The sequence below is a fragment of the Dama dama genome, chromosome 5 (genome assembly GCF_033118175.1).
Source record: "Dama dama isolate Ldn47 chromosome 5, ASM3311817v1, whole genome shotgun sequence".
NCBI classification, from domain to species: domain Eukaryota; kingdom Metazoa; phylum Chordata; class Mammalia; order Artiodactyla; family Cervidae; genus Dama; species Dama dama.
In genome coordinates, this window is record NC_083685.1 from 109,183,827 (window position 1) to 109,200,453 (window position 16,627).

Here is a 16,627-nt window from a genome sequence, read left to right on the forward strand (position 1 = left end):
ACACGCAGAAGTTATAAAAGAATGTTGCCTTTTATTATTAACACTGGGAATCTGTGCAAAGAATTCTCATGCTAAATATGTGAAGAGATTGCATTTATTATTTTTTTATTTTTTATTTTTTTGTCCTGAATGACCTACTCGTTCCATTCATCTGGTTTTCAGAATCAAGGTTTTTGACTCGCCTTTAGACTGACGCCTTAAGGTTTTCAGGGCAAAGACCCACAGCATGGCCACAATCTGCACCACTTGCCCCTGATTTCCCCAGCCCAGGTATCTAACCCACCCATATGTGCATCTCCATACTGGTTCTTGGCCTCTGCAAGCCACTTCTCAAAAGCCTTATTCTTGCATGTAAGACCCCACCAATGGAACATTTCTGGTGGCCTCTGAAAACGTTGTCAGTTCTAATAAAGGTCTCTGGTTGTACCTGAGAAATGGCAAGTACAATGGGAACTGTCTTTTCCTGAAATGTTGCAGATCAGTTACAGCAAACAGAACGGTGACCGTCAAGGAAAACTCTCACTTTGGGCTCCTTTTTGACCACAGCAGCTATATGGAAGCAGCTGCAGCTTCGATAAGGGCCACAAGAGATTGCATTTAAAACAGGTAGGTTTCCCAGGTGGAGCCAGTGGTAAAAAATCTACTTGCCAGTGCAGGAGATGCAGGAGATGTGGGTTCGATCCCTGGGTTGGGAAGATATCCTAGAGGAGGAAATGGCAACCCACTCCAGTAATCTTGCCTGGGAAATCTCACGAACAGAGGAGCCTGGCTAGTTGCACTCCATGGGGTCCCAAAGAGCCGCGCGCGCACACACACACACACAGAGTGCCCTCATATCCCAAATCCTTTGAATTGTGCTGTAAACTCAGGTGTCTTTTTGTTGTAGGCGGGGCACCTGGGGGAGGGGAGAATGGGAGATGGTGAGAGACAGAGAAAGAGGCTGATTTGATTTGTGACTATACCTGATGTAGGGAGTCTGGGTATGGCTCCTGATCAGTGCTTTGTGAAAATCTGCTCCAGCACCCAGAGAAGACGATTTTAGCTCTGTCCACAATGAGATAAGTGAACAGCTCAAGTGAATACTCTGCTTTTCATATAGTGTGGTTGACTGACAGCTTTTCCCACTGTCTTAACATAACACATCTAGCTACAGGCTGAGCACAGCTATAAGCTTCATTCAATGTTTTTAGCAATTTTATATATATGTATATATGTGTTTGTATAAATATATATACATACTCAGGGCCTCCATTACACAGGAGAGTCCTGGCAAAACACACAAATTTAAAAAATTGTTTCCATAGGCCCATCAAGAACCTTTAACAGTGACAAAAGGACATTTTCAACCTCAGGCTCCCGGCTGAGACCTGAAGACTTAAAGAGGCAGTCTCCAGAGTCAGGGGCCTGCTGGGGTGAATGGGTGGTGATACCTGATTAAGGCAGGAGGGTGATAGGGTTTTAGTCCAGCTTGGAAACCCCATCTGCTCCACCTGGGGCATTCCTTGGTACTGGAATTGCTGGCTGGGCTTATATGCATTCATGTTCTAGAATCAGAAAACCCCAAGGACCTTATTGGACAAATCCACAAATCTAAGGGTGGCTGATACAGGGGAATTAAGTTGTGCCCCAAGCCTGATCCAGGGATCCCCTGTCACACTTGGCCTCTGCATTTTTCTTCTCTTTTTCTTTTGTGGCTTGTGAGATTTTAGTTTCCTGTCTGGCCACCGCAGTGGAAGCAGAGTTCTAACTTCTGGACCGCCAGCAGATTTCCTTCTCATTTTCTTGTTGACTCTCTTAAGGGTTCTGATGTAAAACAGAGCCTCCCAGAGAGCTTCTGACTTCTGGGTACCACATGGACAGCTGTTTCATGGGGTTGAAGCTTTCTGTCACAGTGATGAGCTTTCATGGATCCATCCAACCCCTCTCCAGTGGGCTCACTGTGAGGATGCCCAAAGGCACCATGTAGGGAAGGATCTGCTGACCACCTGCTCTCCTGGGTGATTTTGTTTGCCTGTGGGGCAGAGGAGTCTGGAAGTCTGCAAGCTATCTGTGGTTGATGGTGCGCAAAAGTACTCCATTGCTGGTTGACCATGAAACCACTATGTCTCGTTCCGGTCATTCACTTTGCAGCTGAGTCCCTCTCTGTAGCTACCCGGTGAACCCCCTCTAAACCTTGGAGTTAAACTCTCGGGTCTGAGAGATGCTTGATCTCGTGAGAGAGCCAGCATTAATTCTGTGAGCTGCTGGCTGTTTCTTGGGAGTGCTTTGTTTTGACTTGAGGGGCTCTGAATGGCCAGGGACCTCTCTGAATGACACATCTTTAGTTCTTTTTTGCTGTTAACAAACCAGGCTACCTGCTGACAAACAGCTCCACTGCCTTCACCACTGTCATCCCAGGGGCCAGCGAGGCTTGCTCTGACTGGCCTGAGGTATGTTGAACTTTCTCCACCTGCAGTGTTTACTAGTAGAGGCCTCAGCACATCACTGCCCATTTTTTCATTCTCAGTCTTCTTTCCCTTCAGGAATCAGCATGACTGGAAGAGCCCCCGTTAGGAAGAAGCATGCTGGAGTTTGGGAGTGGGACCTGTGATGCTGTGCGCTGCATCTTGTCACAGCTGGAACTCCCTCACTGGCTGTTTTAGACACACAAAGGTCATAGATTCTCTGCTGGTCAGCCAAGGGCAAAAATCACCCTCCTGCCAGCCAGCAGTGCTGGCAACCCTGAGTATTTCAGTGCCTGACTGTGATTCTCTCATTAGAAGGGCTCTGTTTCATACCTTCAGAAGCTTGAAAAGAACTCTATTCTCTTTGTTGCATTATCTTTTTACTTTCTCAAGTTTGGATACAATTTCTCAAAATCATAGCTCTTCCTTGCCTGGCTTATGAAGGATACCTATGGAAAGCCAAGGTCCAGCATGTTTCCCACTCCAATGGTTATTAGCATTCTCACCAAGGATAAACCATGGAGCATCTGCAAGACCATCAGTCCAGTGTTTGTATGTGCCTGGTTATTTGCAGACTCCCTACCCCCCACTTCAGGAGGCTTTGTACATAAACTTCTTTCTTTGGCAGCATGCTGGTGACATGCATAAAAGGACATGACTAAGGACAGTGGAGGGTTTCCCAGGTGGCTCAGCGGTAAAGAATTTGCCTCCCAATGCAGGACACATGGGTCTGCTTCCTGGGTTGGGAAGATCCCCTGGAGAAGGAAATGGCAACCCACTCTAGTATTCTTGCCTGGGAAATTCCATGGACACAGGAGCCTGGCAGGCTACAGTCCATGGGGTCACAAACAGTCTGACACAACTTAGTGACTAAACAACAACAAAGGATAGTGGAGACTGTGATGTAATGTTTATTTGCTGCTGATATTTTTTTTTTTTTTACTTTGAATGAGGGTGAACTATAGGTTTTCATTTGAAATGCTCTTCAGAAGCAACACCAACTGATGTCCGGGACAGAACTCACTTAAAAACCAGATTAGGTTTGGGAGCCTAAACTCTCTGCCCCCAAGAAATTCTGGCAGATATAAAGTCCTTCCTTCCCGCACCAGCTTCCCCTGTCCCAATTGTCCTAGAGGTTTTGCTTTTCAACAGAATCCAACTGAAGTTCCCTGTTGGGTATGTTTCAAGAAGCTTCTCCCCACCTTATTTCTCTTTAATGGCTATAAAATTCCAGCTCAGAGGAGGCAAAGTATTGGCCAGGCAGGCCCTGCCTTTGGAGGTACTGACTGGCACTGATGGAAGACCAGGCCAGTGAAGACAATGGACCCCCAAACGTGCCCCTGGAATGAAGAGCCCACCTGATGGATGTGGCCGCACACAGCATGGCTCTCCTGGTGGGCTGGGCTGCCGTTGGATGAAGCCCGTGACGTGGGCCACACACGTGTTCAACGTTGGATAAAGCCCGTGATGTGGGCCACACACATTTTCAATGCAGAAACTAACTGATTCTCAGCAGATAGGGCCTGCTGGGGGAGCGAAGCCTAAAAACGCAATCTGCCCACAAGTTCTCTCTTCTCTCTTTTTGCTTTCTTTGGATGCCAGCATGCCAATCAGTGTCTTGCTGACAGCGCTGGGAGCAGCCGTACCTGTGTGTAACAGATGGTGAGAACTCCTTCTCCAGACTTCTAGACCACAGAAGCTGGGGCAAAACACGCTGAATCCATAGCCATGAGGACCTGCTCTTGAGTCTATGGACCCTGGAATGCGGCGGCCGCAATCGAGGGCGTGGTTCTCTTTGTCGTACACAGGGGCATTAGGTGATGGGAGCAGGGCATCTGTCCATCTCCAGGTGGGAAGGGACCTCTGAGGCAGCTCTAGAGTAGAACATTGAGAGACTCAGAAGGGGAGACCCCTGGCACTGGTGATTGTTACTGGTTATTGTGGCTTTTCCGCCCCTGCTTCAATATCTGGGGTGTGATGGCCAAACTGTAGCGCTGGCACCACAGACCACGGGCTCGTTTTCCCAGCCAGGGTGTGTTCAGAGGAGGCCAAGAAAAGTCATTTCTCTGCTTTGCGTTGACTCGTGTGTTTTGAGGTCCCCGGGTCTTCCTTTGTACCCTTCCAAGGGAGACCTGGCGCTCTCAGCACTGCTCCGCCTCCACGAAGCCCTCCTTCTCGTGGCCTGAGGGCTCGACCTCGGTGTAGGTGGAGTGGCTGGGGTGGTTGCGGAACTTCATGGCCGGCCAGTGATGAGGTCTCCGCTGCGGGGGCACAGACGCAGAGTGAGTGGGTGTGACACCACTCACTGGGGACCCTCCCCACCCTCTCCCCTTCACCCTAGGGGACAGCTCTGAGCACTTTTCAAGGGCTCTTGGGGGCTACTGTGTCTGAGCCAGGTGAAGCGTAGACCCCCTCCCCAGAAGGCTTCCCAGCTGTGGTCCTTGGCGCACTGGGAAACCCGCCGGGAGCCCCAGGAGTTGGGAAGGAGGTCATCTGATGCTTCGCTATGTGGGCTGCAGGACACAAGGTGAAACGCTCAGCAATACATCGAGTGGAGCCCTAAGACTGCAGAAAGTGAGGGAATGGGTAAGAGATGGAATGATCTGGGAGGTTCTGGAAATGCCAAGATAACCCTCTAGACACAACAGGTCCTGCATCAGAGGTGGGGAGCTGCAGAAAACGCAGATTCCCAGGTCTCAGACCTTCCCGTCTGCAGCCTGTGGCTGGGGATCTGCAGGTTCCCCAGGTGAAACCAGGTAGGTCTTAGCCTTGGCAGGTCTTAGTGTTAACCTACCAATGACTGGTTAGAATTTGTAAGAAACAGGTGGCATTGAACCAGGGAGGAGGGAACCGCCCAGGCCTCTGGATGATGAGGTCAAGGGGCGTGTGACCCACGTGGAGGGTTGTGGCCCCAGAGGCCACCCTGTTGTGGGATTCAGAGAGCTGGTCAGTAGCCACGGTGGGGGGGGTGGGGGGGGTGGGGGGGTGGGCAGGGGCTCCCGAGCTCTGCGGCCCATAGTGAAGGAGGTCAGGCCTCACTTCCCATGCTGCACGTCAGGCTGGCTCTTCTGAGTTCTGAGACGTTCAAAACTGCAGCATCCTCAACGAAAGCTCACAGACAGAGCGACTCTTATGATTACTGTGGCCTGTCAAATCTAATTGAAAAACGCACACAGCAGGCCAAGAGGCAAAGACCTCAGTTTCATTATGGCTTTGGATAAGCCCCAGGCCTTGGAATTTGGGTGTGAGAAACCATAAATCACTGGGGACGGTCACATAACCACTCAAGGGCATGTGAGGCATCTGTGGTTTTCTCTCCTTCCTCTGGGGATGGTCACTGTTCTGATTCCACAAATGATGGAGCCAAAGCAGAGGCCATTCGACAGGACAAGCAGGCCAGAGGAGTCCTGAGGGACCAAGCCCTGGGGCTTAGGGACTCAGAGTGCGCCTGCCAGTGGGAGACACGCCCGGTTGGAATTGATGAAGCTCCTCAAGTGGAAACAGGAGCCTGGCGTGAGGTGGGTGAGGGACGAGATGAGAAGAGATAGGGACTGAATGGCTGGGGAATGCTGATGCAGATGGGGATGGCAGAGAGGTGGCCCCACCCTGCACAGACCTCGATGAAGAAGAGGGCAGCATTGGAGGTGGGGTGACCATTGATGTAGATCCCGGCCAGGATGATGGAAGCCACAAGGAGGACGGCTAGCACAATGCCCACGATGGTGCCCAGATGCACAGGGGACCCCGTCGTCTTGGGGGCCAGGTTGTTCTGAAGGCCTGTGGAGAGACCATTAGGTCAGGGGATCAAGGAAGCAGGGGCTGTGGAGTCCTGGGTTCTGACAAAGTCCCAGAGATGAAAGCCGACAGAACCCTCAGATCTACTTATCAAATACATGAAAGAGTGGATCGGGCAGAACTATAATGAGGGTGACATTAACTTTGTTCTTAGCACAATTCAGGTGGTTTTCCAAAATCACTTAAAAGTTGCCCAAATGTCTACTAAGGATCATAAAAGCTCTCTCTCATACCCATCCCATATAGGTCCTTTTAAGGAATTCAAAGGGCATGTGATGGTTAAGAGATCTGATGGTTGTGGGATCTGGAGTCTGGCTATCTGGTTTCAAATACAGACTCTGCTACTTACTAGCTGTGTAATCTTGGGCATCTTATTTAACTTCTGTGTGTCTCGGTCATCATTTCTGTAGAACAGGATAATAATGATAACTACCTGATAGGATTACAGTGATGATTAAAATGAGATAATTCATGTCAACTGCTGAGGAGCACAGCCAGTCTCTGGGACAACTTCAATAAGTGTAGCTATTATGAGAGCAAAATGACCACATTTTTACCTGTCACTGTCCGCTACCAGATTGTGACCTCCTGCAGAGCAGGGACAGTTTCTTATTCATCTCAGGGTCCTCAACTCTTAGAAAAAATGGCAGACCCATCAGAGGAACTCAATAAAAGAAATGAACTAGGTCCTCTAAGGGCTAATGAGCCAGCAACACTCTCTGAGAACATTGCAAGCATTTGAAATACAGCCCAAGGAGAAGGCTGAGTATTTTCCATAGACTATGGAGCTGGAAGCACATCCAACCCAACCCTTTCTCGTACAGCTGAAGGAATGGAAATACAGAGAGGTAAAGGGATTCGTCCAAGGAGTGCCAGTCGCTAAGAAGCCTCAGTTCAGTTCAGTTCAGTCGCTCAGTCGTGTCCGACTCTTTGCGACCCCATGGATTGCACACCAGGCTTCCCTGTCCATCACCAACTCCTGGAGCTTGCTCAAACTCATGTCCATCGAGTCAGGGATGCTAAGAAGCCTAGTTCACTACTATTACCTGTGGTGGTTTTTTGCTGCTTCTCCTTATCCTAAAAGTATGTGGGGATAATGACATAGAGAAGACAGAGCAGCATGCGAGCAACAGAAATATTGAAGTCTGTTTTATTTCGCTGGTGGGTGTGATGGGAATCAACAAGGGGTGGGGATTTTTAATAAAATGTTGCATACATCCAAAGTCATTGTGTTCCCCATACCCTTTTGTCTACAGGAGAAAAAAAGCTTAGGAGACAAAAATACCCCGGGGCACCACCAGGGTATCTGCCAAGAGCTCGGGGAGTGGTGAGGACACACCCTGAGCTGGCCTCTCCTGACATGGCCATCAGCCTGCAGCCTTCAGTGACCCTGATGATCTGAGGGCAGGGCTTGGACTGATGAGCACACGATGTGGAATAAGGGGAACGAACGTGGCTCAGAGCCCCCTGCCTCCCCTCAGCCCAATGGACACAGATGCACACTCACACCTGGTGCCCAGAGGAGCACTGGCTCCATCTCTGGTGGGAGGAGCCATCTAACTGATGTGTTAACAGTCCCTCCTCTCTCGTTGGAGCTGGGTTAACAGTCTCCTAGCCCCTGGAGCTGGAAGGCTCTTCCATCTCCCCTTTGTGGTAGTTGCAGCAAGGGCTTAAGCTGGCCCTGGGCAAAGGCCAGGGGAGATGGCCCCCGACACCCCGACATCACCAGAGAGGAGATTATCCCCCCAGGCAGTCCTGGGAGCAGGGACCCTACATTCTTAAGCTGTGTAAAATTGTGGTGGACAACTTTTGTGTCCTCTCTGCCAACCCACATTGGGAATCAAAGGCAACTTTGTTAGGGCAAACACTGATCAGATCCTGCCCTGGCCAGATCCCACAGTGCCTAGTTCACTAATATTGAATGAGTTATCTTAAACTGGAGGTTCCAGTAAGGAACGTGGAACTAACAAGCTACCGCCAACTGGAATAATTCAGGAAAGGTCAAAAGGAGAGAGGAGACTCCAGTTCATATACGCTACCAACCTCCCAGAATCCTGGCTGGAATCCATCTTGGCTGATGCACATGACACCAGGAAGGACCCTGAGGCAGAATGACGGGCCAGAGACAACCCAGAAACTAACACCATCACCATAAAACCAGAGACTGCAAACCACATGGCAGAGGAGTCCTCCTGAGGTCCCTGACCCTGCTGCTCTTCACCCGGGCTCCCCTTCCCAATAACATCTCTTGTTCTGTCAGCCCACGTGTCTCCTCGGACAATTCATTTCAGGGTGTTAGACAAGAGCTCACTCACGGGCCCTGGAAGGGTGACCTCATGGTCCCCCTTCCTGCAACAACTTTAACGAGAATCTACTCTCCACCCATCATTGGTTGGGAGGCCCCTTGGGGACAGCTAGGGCATGCCTGCCCTAGCTCAGCCTCTCCTCTGTCTCTCACTCCTTTCAGGGCAGTGAATACTCAAGAGCACTGTGGTCAGAAGAACTGCAGGAGGTTCCCACCTGAGATGAGAAATGTCTAGATATAGATTTGCTTTTTCAGCCTAGGCAGTGTGTGCCCAGAAGCTCCCACTACTTCCCACACCTGCCCACCGAGCAAGAGGTTGGAGAAGCCCAGGCTGTGGTTGTTTCCCTCTCCCCTAGTCAAGGAGTAAAAGCAAAGAAAGAAAGAAAGAAAGTGAAGTCGCTCAGGCGTGTCCGACTCTTTGCGACCCCATGGACTGTAGCCCACCAGGCTCCTCCATCCATGGAATTTTCTAGGCAAGAGTATTGGAGTGGGTTGCCATTTCCTTCTCCAAAAAGCAAAGAGGCCAGGTGAAAGCTGCACCCTCTTGGAGGGTGAGTCCAAGAGGCAGTGGTGCGATGAAGAGGGGCAGGCATCTCTGTACTCACCATCTCCTCCGGCGTAGGGATTCACTTTGGTGTCATCTTCAAAGGGAAAGGAGAGAAGGTGCAAGGTTAGCAGAATCACAATGGCCTTTGTCCCTTTAGGATTGGATGAGACTTTAGCGAGGTTCAGTTCAGCCCTTCATTCTGAAGGTTAGGAAACTGAAGCCCAGAGAAGGGAGGTGACTTGCTCAAAGTCACATAGCAGTCTAAAGATCGAAGGCCACAGACAAGCCAACTTTTCCTAGTGTTCATTCGTCCAACAAATACTTACTGAGTATTTACTTGCAGTTGAGCACAGGGAATAGGTACTGTGGATAGATGTGATCTCTGCCCTCAGCGAGGTCATAGGGTGGGGGTGGGGGGCGGGGAATGGAGGGACAATGAAAATTGTCCACACAAAGGCAGTCAAGAAGGTGGGATGAGATGTGGGGCTCAGACAGAGTCCCAGATAGACGGTGGGGCAAAGGCTGGAGTCAGCAAGAATTTGGCCAGTAGAGATATAGAAAGCAGTTCAGTACAGCTGGAGGGCAGACAGGCTGTGAGTAGGGGGTGATGAGAGGGAGTTAGGCTGGGGGTGGGGGTGGACAGCGGCCTGGAAAGCCAAATTCAGGGCCTTTCACAGTATCCTAAGGGGCAGTAGGAGGGGGAGGAAGGATTTGAGGTGGGGTGTGTGTGAGCCACAAGATCAAATCTGCTTGAAGACGTCCAGGGTACAATGTAGGAGACAGATTTCCAGCCAACACACTCCCTCTACACCTCAAGGAATGTACCCTGCAGCCTCCTAAATAAGTTGCAATGGTTGACCCTTCCTGTGGGGAAAGGACAGCAAAAATTCCACGTCAGGAGACTATTCTAGATGACTAGAGATTACTGCTTCAAGCATCAACCGTTAAACCAATGGAACCTTCCACAATGTAGGGCCTGCAACCTGCTCTGCGTTCCTTCTCCGCCTCCACCATCCTCCTCATTCAAAGGGGAGCTTCCACTGACTCCCCTTTGATTACAGATGTTCAAGACCCTTGGCAGTTTGTCCCAGTCTTCTCTTCTCCTGTCATTGGGTCAACTCAATAGCACTTGTCACAGTGGGTGTAACAAGCAACTCAAGGCTCTCCAGACCTCAGAGTCTTCTCAGATCTCTTAGTCGCTGCATATTCTGTTCCTCCTACAGGACATGCCCTTCCTCCCTTTCACCACTCCTCTTTCAAAAGCCCCACTCCTGAAAGGCCTCTTGAGGGCTGAGGCTAGGGTGACACAGGGTCTGATTCTGTCTTTTTAAAATTTCTTTGATATTTTGTTCACCATAGAATTCTGGCATTACTTTTGATTTTTGAAAATATTGCATGAAAAGATTATTTCCTTAATTATTGCTTTTGTGTGTGTATGCCTCCTTAACTTCTATATCTGCATTGAGTGTATCATTGACCTCAGCCTAGTCCTGGTCGCAGCTCTGTCACTTCCCAGAGGATAGACGGGGTGTCCTCCCGTGTGCCACAGCATTTGATCTGTTTCTGGAGCATCCACAGACTATGAGCCTCTCAGCAACCAACCGTTTTACACTCCCAGTACCTGAATGTAGCATCCTATTCTGCTATGTGTTTCCAATAAATCTTCAAATATCAAAAAATCACACTATAGTAAAAGAACAAACCAGAAGAAAATTTAAAAATAGTACCCCATAGAGGAAAGGGGCTTCCCTGGTGGCTCAGACGGTAAAGAATCTGCCTGCAAAGAAGGAGACCCTGATTCGATCCTGGGTTGTGAAGATCCCCTGGAAAAGGGAATGGCGACCCACTCCAGTATTCTTGCCTGGGAAATCCCATGGACAGAGGAGCCTGGCGGGCTACAGTCCATGGGGTTGCAAAGAGTCGGACAGGACTAAACGACTAACACTCTCACTTCACTTTCACAGAGGAAAGAAGGAATAGAATGGAGGAAGAAAACTAGAAACTAAGCTTCTTTGGATATAGTTACTTTTGTAGATTTGACTTTGGAATCATTTAATTGTTTATCATTGATTGTCAACATTGTTCAGTTGCTAAGTCGTGTCTGACTCTTTGCAACCCCACGAACTGCAGCACGCCAGGCCTCCCTGTCCCTCACTATCTCCTGGAGGTTGCCCAAGTCCAAGTCCATCGAATCAGTGATGCTATGCAACCATTTCATCCTCTGCTGCCCTCTTCTCCTTTTGCTTTCAATCTTTCCCAGCATCAGGGTCTTTTCCAATGAGTTGACTGTTCGCATCAGGTAAGTTAAATTCAGAAAGTAAAGAGTCCGCCTGATAATGCAGCAGACATGGGTTTGATCTATGGTCTGGGAAGATCCCACTGGCTGTGGAGCAACTAAGCCTGTGAACCACAACTAACGAGCCTGCACTCTGGAGCCCAGGAGCCACAACCACGGAGCCCGTGTGCTACAACTACTGAAGCCCACCTCCTGGAGTCAGCGCTCTGCAGCAAGAGAGGCCATCACAATGAGAAGCTGCAACTAGAGAAAAGCCTGCGCAGTGACGAAGGCCCAGCATAGTCAAAAATAAAGGAACAAAATTACAGAAACACCCTAAAAATTCAAAGTGAAACAAAATGGAGAATTGTTGACTTAAAATAGAAAGATACGTTTTCTTCAGGAATTGCAATACACAAGGTATTTATGTACGCCTCTGAATCTATTTCATCACTACAAGTTGAAAATGGTGAATTGATTACTCAAAGTTGACCAAAGTAATCCTAAACATGATAGGACAAATTAACTTGATTTTTTGAATCAACGTGTTTTGAATCTAGACCATTGGAAATACATGTAGCCCAGGCCACACGCAGTCTTGATAGACAAAAAGACACCTGCTGCCAGTCCCTCTCACAAGACGACTAAAGGACCACTCTGCGCCCGCAGCAGCTTTTCTCCTCCTCACTGAGTCCTGGGTCCCAGATGTTACCTTGCTGGGGGTCCACGGAATGCAAGCTGGTTCCCTAATTAATGGATTGTGGTCCAGGCCCATGAACACCCACCACGTGTGTGATGTCTACTGAATGAGTGGTCATTTTCTGTGGTTAGCAGTCACTTCTTGCTGCTACCAACATGTTCTGTTCAGCTGCTCATCAGATGAGTCCTTAGACTGCACAGATATTCCAGGTCAGTGCCTGCCTGTCCTTATGATAAAATGCATAGATTTTGTGGCAGCTGGTTGTCACTCCGAAGTCATTCTGGTTCATTAAAGTGGGCGGCATTTAAGCAATTAAGTAACTTAAAATCCAGCTCCCACACTTCCTGCTTCCCTGGCCCTCTCTGCTTTTCTGGCTGGTTGGGGAGAGAAGGGGTCCACCACCCTTCAGCAGCCGCTCCCACTAACTTCTCTGCTCTCCACCTCTGCCCTGACCAGGTGGGTTCCCCTGGCTGAAGAGCTGTATCCCCATCGCTCACCGCATCTTCCTGGACCCTGAGCTAGGGACCCTGAGCTCTGCCCCCAGGACGTCATTTCCCTGTGTGGGCTGTAATAACATAGGCAGGGGGTGACCCAAACCTGTCCCTCCATACACCTTGAGAGTTTGTTGTGGGGACAAGTCCTTGTCACATTTTTTTCTTATAAAGGCAACTTGCTAATCTTTGCAGGTATCCTCCAGGACTGGAAGGCCATAAAGCCATAATTGTCCTTACTCTAATTAATGTTTCCCAAGTAGAATTTTGTTACATAGCAAACAGGAGGAACACATTCCTGGGATGACAGGAGACACACATGTGATAAAACTGATCAATGGGACACGCTATGTAGGGACAGCCCTTCATGGCAGTGGCCCGGGACTAAAGGAAAATAATTCCAAGTCAGGGTTTGAACCCAACCTCCAGATGCCAGACATTATGCTCTCTCCATCCCCACCGCAGCCACCCTTCTGGCCTCAGGCACCGTGGCTCACCCCTAAACCCCTGAGGGAAAGGCTGGGTTCTCACCTAGTGTCTGCAGACCCCAGCCCAGCTCTAGGCTCAGATTGAGCCCCCAGTAGCACATAGGGTTAACTCAAGGGTGACTGGCCAGAGGGTTCTTTTAAGTGGAGTTTCCTTTAACTGGAAGGTCACCCCTGAACTCCTATAATTCCTGAGGGCAAGGTCTCCTCTTGCTCCTTTTTCAAGTAATGTATTGAATCCCCTGCCTCACTGTTCACCCTTCACTATTCTTCTACCCAATGAACCCATGAAGACCCTTTTCTATTCCTTTCAGCACTGAGAAAAGCAGTGGGGTCGAGCTGCTTTGGGAACCAGATGAGACCCAATGCCACATTTTCCTGGCTGTGTGACTTTGGGCAAGCCCACCAACCTCTCTTAGCCACAGTGTCTCCTCTGTAAACTGCAGATCAAAGAGCATCAAAGTTCAGCATAATTAGGAGGATTAAGTGAGTATTAATGGGTACACAATGTCAGCACCCTACCTGGCCCATGGTCAGTCCCCTTAAATGTTTGCTGTTTCTATCAACTGTTCACTTCCCTCTGGCCAGATCCATGGCTTCCTGCTTTCCGGTTCTCTAGGCTGCATTTCAAAGGCAGGGGGAGACCACAGAAAGAATATTCCACTGCTGAGCAACCTACTTTGCCCCTCATGAACCCATTTCCTTGTCTATAAAATGGGATTGTGGATGAATAATGTTTAAAAATACCAGCTTTTTCCTCCTTTCCATTTGCTCCTTTCAAACAGGTAATCTGGCTCAGGGGAGGTAGGAAGACCCCATACATCTTTCAGTCTTAGATTTAGGGCAAGTGGTTAAAATCTAGATGCCATGTATCCAAAAAGGATGAGGAAGGAATTTCTCAGAGATGGCCAAAGAATCCGGGGACTCTGCCCGGTCCTCCCCACAGGGTGGATGGACATCCGGCAGCTTCAATAAAATCCTAGGCCTGAGTGAAACAGAGCAGGATCCTATGGGCCTTGCCACCCATATCCTCAGCCTACAATTTCTCTGTGGAAAAACTTTAACCAAAGAATAAGTTTAGTCAGAGAGGTGAGAAAATACAAAAACAGGAAAAGAGTTCAACAAGACTGAATGATAATATAGACATTAGGCAGAGTCAAGGACCTTTGGACACCAAAACCTCTACCCGGTGGAAGTAGTTAACTGCGTGATGACCAGACTGTAGCCATGACATCGCTGCCATAGTTCCGAGAACTGGCCTCAAAGAAATGGAAACAACTTGACCTTGGAACTGAAGACTGTTAGACAGCAAGTCAGACATGAGCAGGTCCCACCCCATCCTGGACGGGGTCACCTTTCCCTGCCTGACCTGGACCCTGGTGACCAGAACATGCCCAGAAAACTCCCTTTTTGTGGTTAAGGTCTGCAAAATTTCCAGCCTTATCAGGACCAAGCCAGATAACAAAAACCCAACGGGGCTTTCCAAACCGTCAGTACTGGTTGGTGTAGGTGCAACAAGACCTAAGAGGTGACTCAGAATAGCCTGGGGTTCATTATGCAGTATTTATAATAAATTAGTATTGCCATTCCCTGCCCACCACCCCTCCAACCCATTTCCACTTGCGTGCTTATGGGAGAAAAGTTACATAACCTAAAGCTGTCAATCAACTCATCACTTCATCACTCCAGTGATGCAGGACACAGGGAGGGACTTTCCATCACTCTGAACAACCCAACTCTACCTTCACTGTGGGGCTGCTTCTGGCCCCCAGACAGTCCGCTCTCCTCCCTTCTCAAGAGTGTACATTTTGCTTTGCTTATTAAAACTCCCGCTGCTTAAAACTGTTCTATGTCTCTAGATTGATTTCTTTCCCTTGTGAGGACAAGAACCCAGGAATCACCATTCCACCAGTAACATGGGGATGGCAGAGAAGGCCCCAGGGACATCCAGGCCTGAAGAAGCAGTTCAGCAACAACCCAGATGGTCAGAGATGTCCCGCACTACCCTCTGCCCTCTGGACATCACAGCAGAGGGAAGCCAAGCCCCAGTGCAGCGGGGGTGGAACTTCCCACCACGCCAGCCCAATGAGGGGTTGGAACAAGAAGGGAAGTCACAGAAAAATTATGCAATCTTTCTCTGACGTCTGAGTGTGTGAGACTGAGTTCATACCTGCTACCAGGATGCTAAGATCTCACAGGATATCTGAGAATTGCTATTAAGATGAATCAAGTTATTATGTAAAATAATTGGCATTGTGCTGGGACAGTAATTTTTTCTGCTGCCCTCTGTTTCACAACTCTGACGCGGGCATGGAGTCTACTTGTCCTAAACCTAGCCCTGGGTCTCACTGGCAAGTGACGCAGGCTCTGGAAGCCTCAGATGTGACAGGAAGCAACGACTCTGTTCCCTGAGATAACGCCATCAGGGGCAGGGATGCTTCAAGGCCATGGCTCCTCCCCACCCGTACCTTCCGTGGTGAGGCTGTCAATGAAGAGGGAGGAGGAGGTGGTGGTGAGGTCTCCGTCAAAGGGGCTGAAGGAGCTGTCAGGGGAGGTCGAGTAGGAGTCCTCGTCCTGGAAGTCCTCACATGTTCTGCCTTCTGCCTGCAAGAGAGACCCAGTGCTGCGACGGACAGAGGCCTTGCCAGCGGCTCCGTCGCACACAGGAGGACCCTGGGGGTACTTTCATCCCTCAGCGGCCAGAAGATTTAAGATTTCAGTGAGTGGTCCAGGCATGGTAATCTAACCAAAGCTGGGCTCTGAATGCATTTGAGCTTTCCACTTTATCCTGAAAGTATCTTATCTTACAGGGCAATTTATCTGTCAGCTGCTTCGAATCCTTCCTGAAGGAGCTGAGATGCCAATCTTAAATAAATAAAGCAAATGAGTACATTCACCAACAGCCAATGTCAGAAACCGGCTGCTGGATGGACAAGGGGTTTGGGGGGTTTTTTTTTTGAAGACCAGAAACAGCTCACCCAGCCTCACTGATAAAACAGATGGTAGTGAGAGCATAGTAGTAATTCTGGGGGTTCACATTTAAATCCTGGGCCCAGCACCTTCACCATTTCACCAGCTGTGAGCTGCCAGCCAAGTCACTGAACCTCTCTGAGGCTCAGTTTCCTTCTCTGATCAATGGGGACACTGGTCCCTAGCTCCTGGGACCGTGATAGGATTAAATCAGAGCAAGTGCTGGGCACATGCCATGTGCTTGCCCTGCAAGAAGGGAAAGTGAGGGGAAGGGAGGGGAAAGGATGCATACATGAATCAGTCTCTCTGTGCCAGTAAAAGGTGTGAGACTAGGACATGACCCATCCAAAGCATTGAGCATTCTGGAAAATTCCAAGTGAGAAGGAACCTGTGCTTGTGCATGCGTGCTAAGACACTTCAGCTGTGTCCGACTCTTTGCAACCCTATGGACTGTAGCCCGCCAGGCTCCTCTGTCCATGGGATTCTCCAAGCAAGAATACTGGAGTGGGTTGCCATGTCCTCCTCCAGGGGATCTTTCCGACCCAGGGGTCGAACCTGTGTGGGATTCTAAATGGGAGAAGCCAGGTACAACCCACTTTGCTCCCAGAATGACCG

General features: G+C 49.4%; 1 protein-coding gene and 1 non-coding gene across 3 annotated transcripts in view; both read right to left on the reverse strand.

Annotated features, from left to right (window-relative positions):
- Nucleotides 1-451: 451 nt before the first annotated feature.
- On the reverse strand, nucleotides 452-586 carry LOC133058148 (small nucleolar RNA SNORA16B/SNORA16A family). Its single transcript, XR_009693256.1, has one exon. It is a non-coding gene; the product is annotated as a small nucleolar RNA SNORA16B/SNORA16A family (small nucleolar RNA).
- Nucleotides 587-3,335: 2,749 nt separating this feature from the next.
- PLXDC1 (plexin domain containing 1) overlaps nucleotides 3,336-16,627 on the reverse strand; it is a 66,688-nt gene continuing 53,396 nt past the window's right edge. For both annotated transcript variants that reach the window (XM_061143885.1, XM_061143884.1), the window contains exons 11-14: nucleotides 15,511-15,646; nucleotides 9,150-9,185; nucleotides 6,061-6,221; nucleotides 3,336-4,705 (exon numbers count right to left, since the gene is read on the reverse strand). In XM_061143885.1, coding sequence (XP_060999868.1) covers nucleotides 4,586-4,705; nucleotides 6,061-6,221; nucleotides 9,150-9,185; nucleotides 15,511-15,646 — 453 coding nt within the window. In that variant the 3' untranslated portion in view covers nucleotides 3,336-4,585. The remainder of the gene's footprint in view (nucleotides 4,706-6,060; nucleotides 6,222-9,149; nucleotides 9,186-15,510; nucleotides 15,647-16,627) is intronic.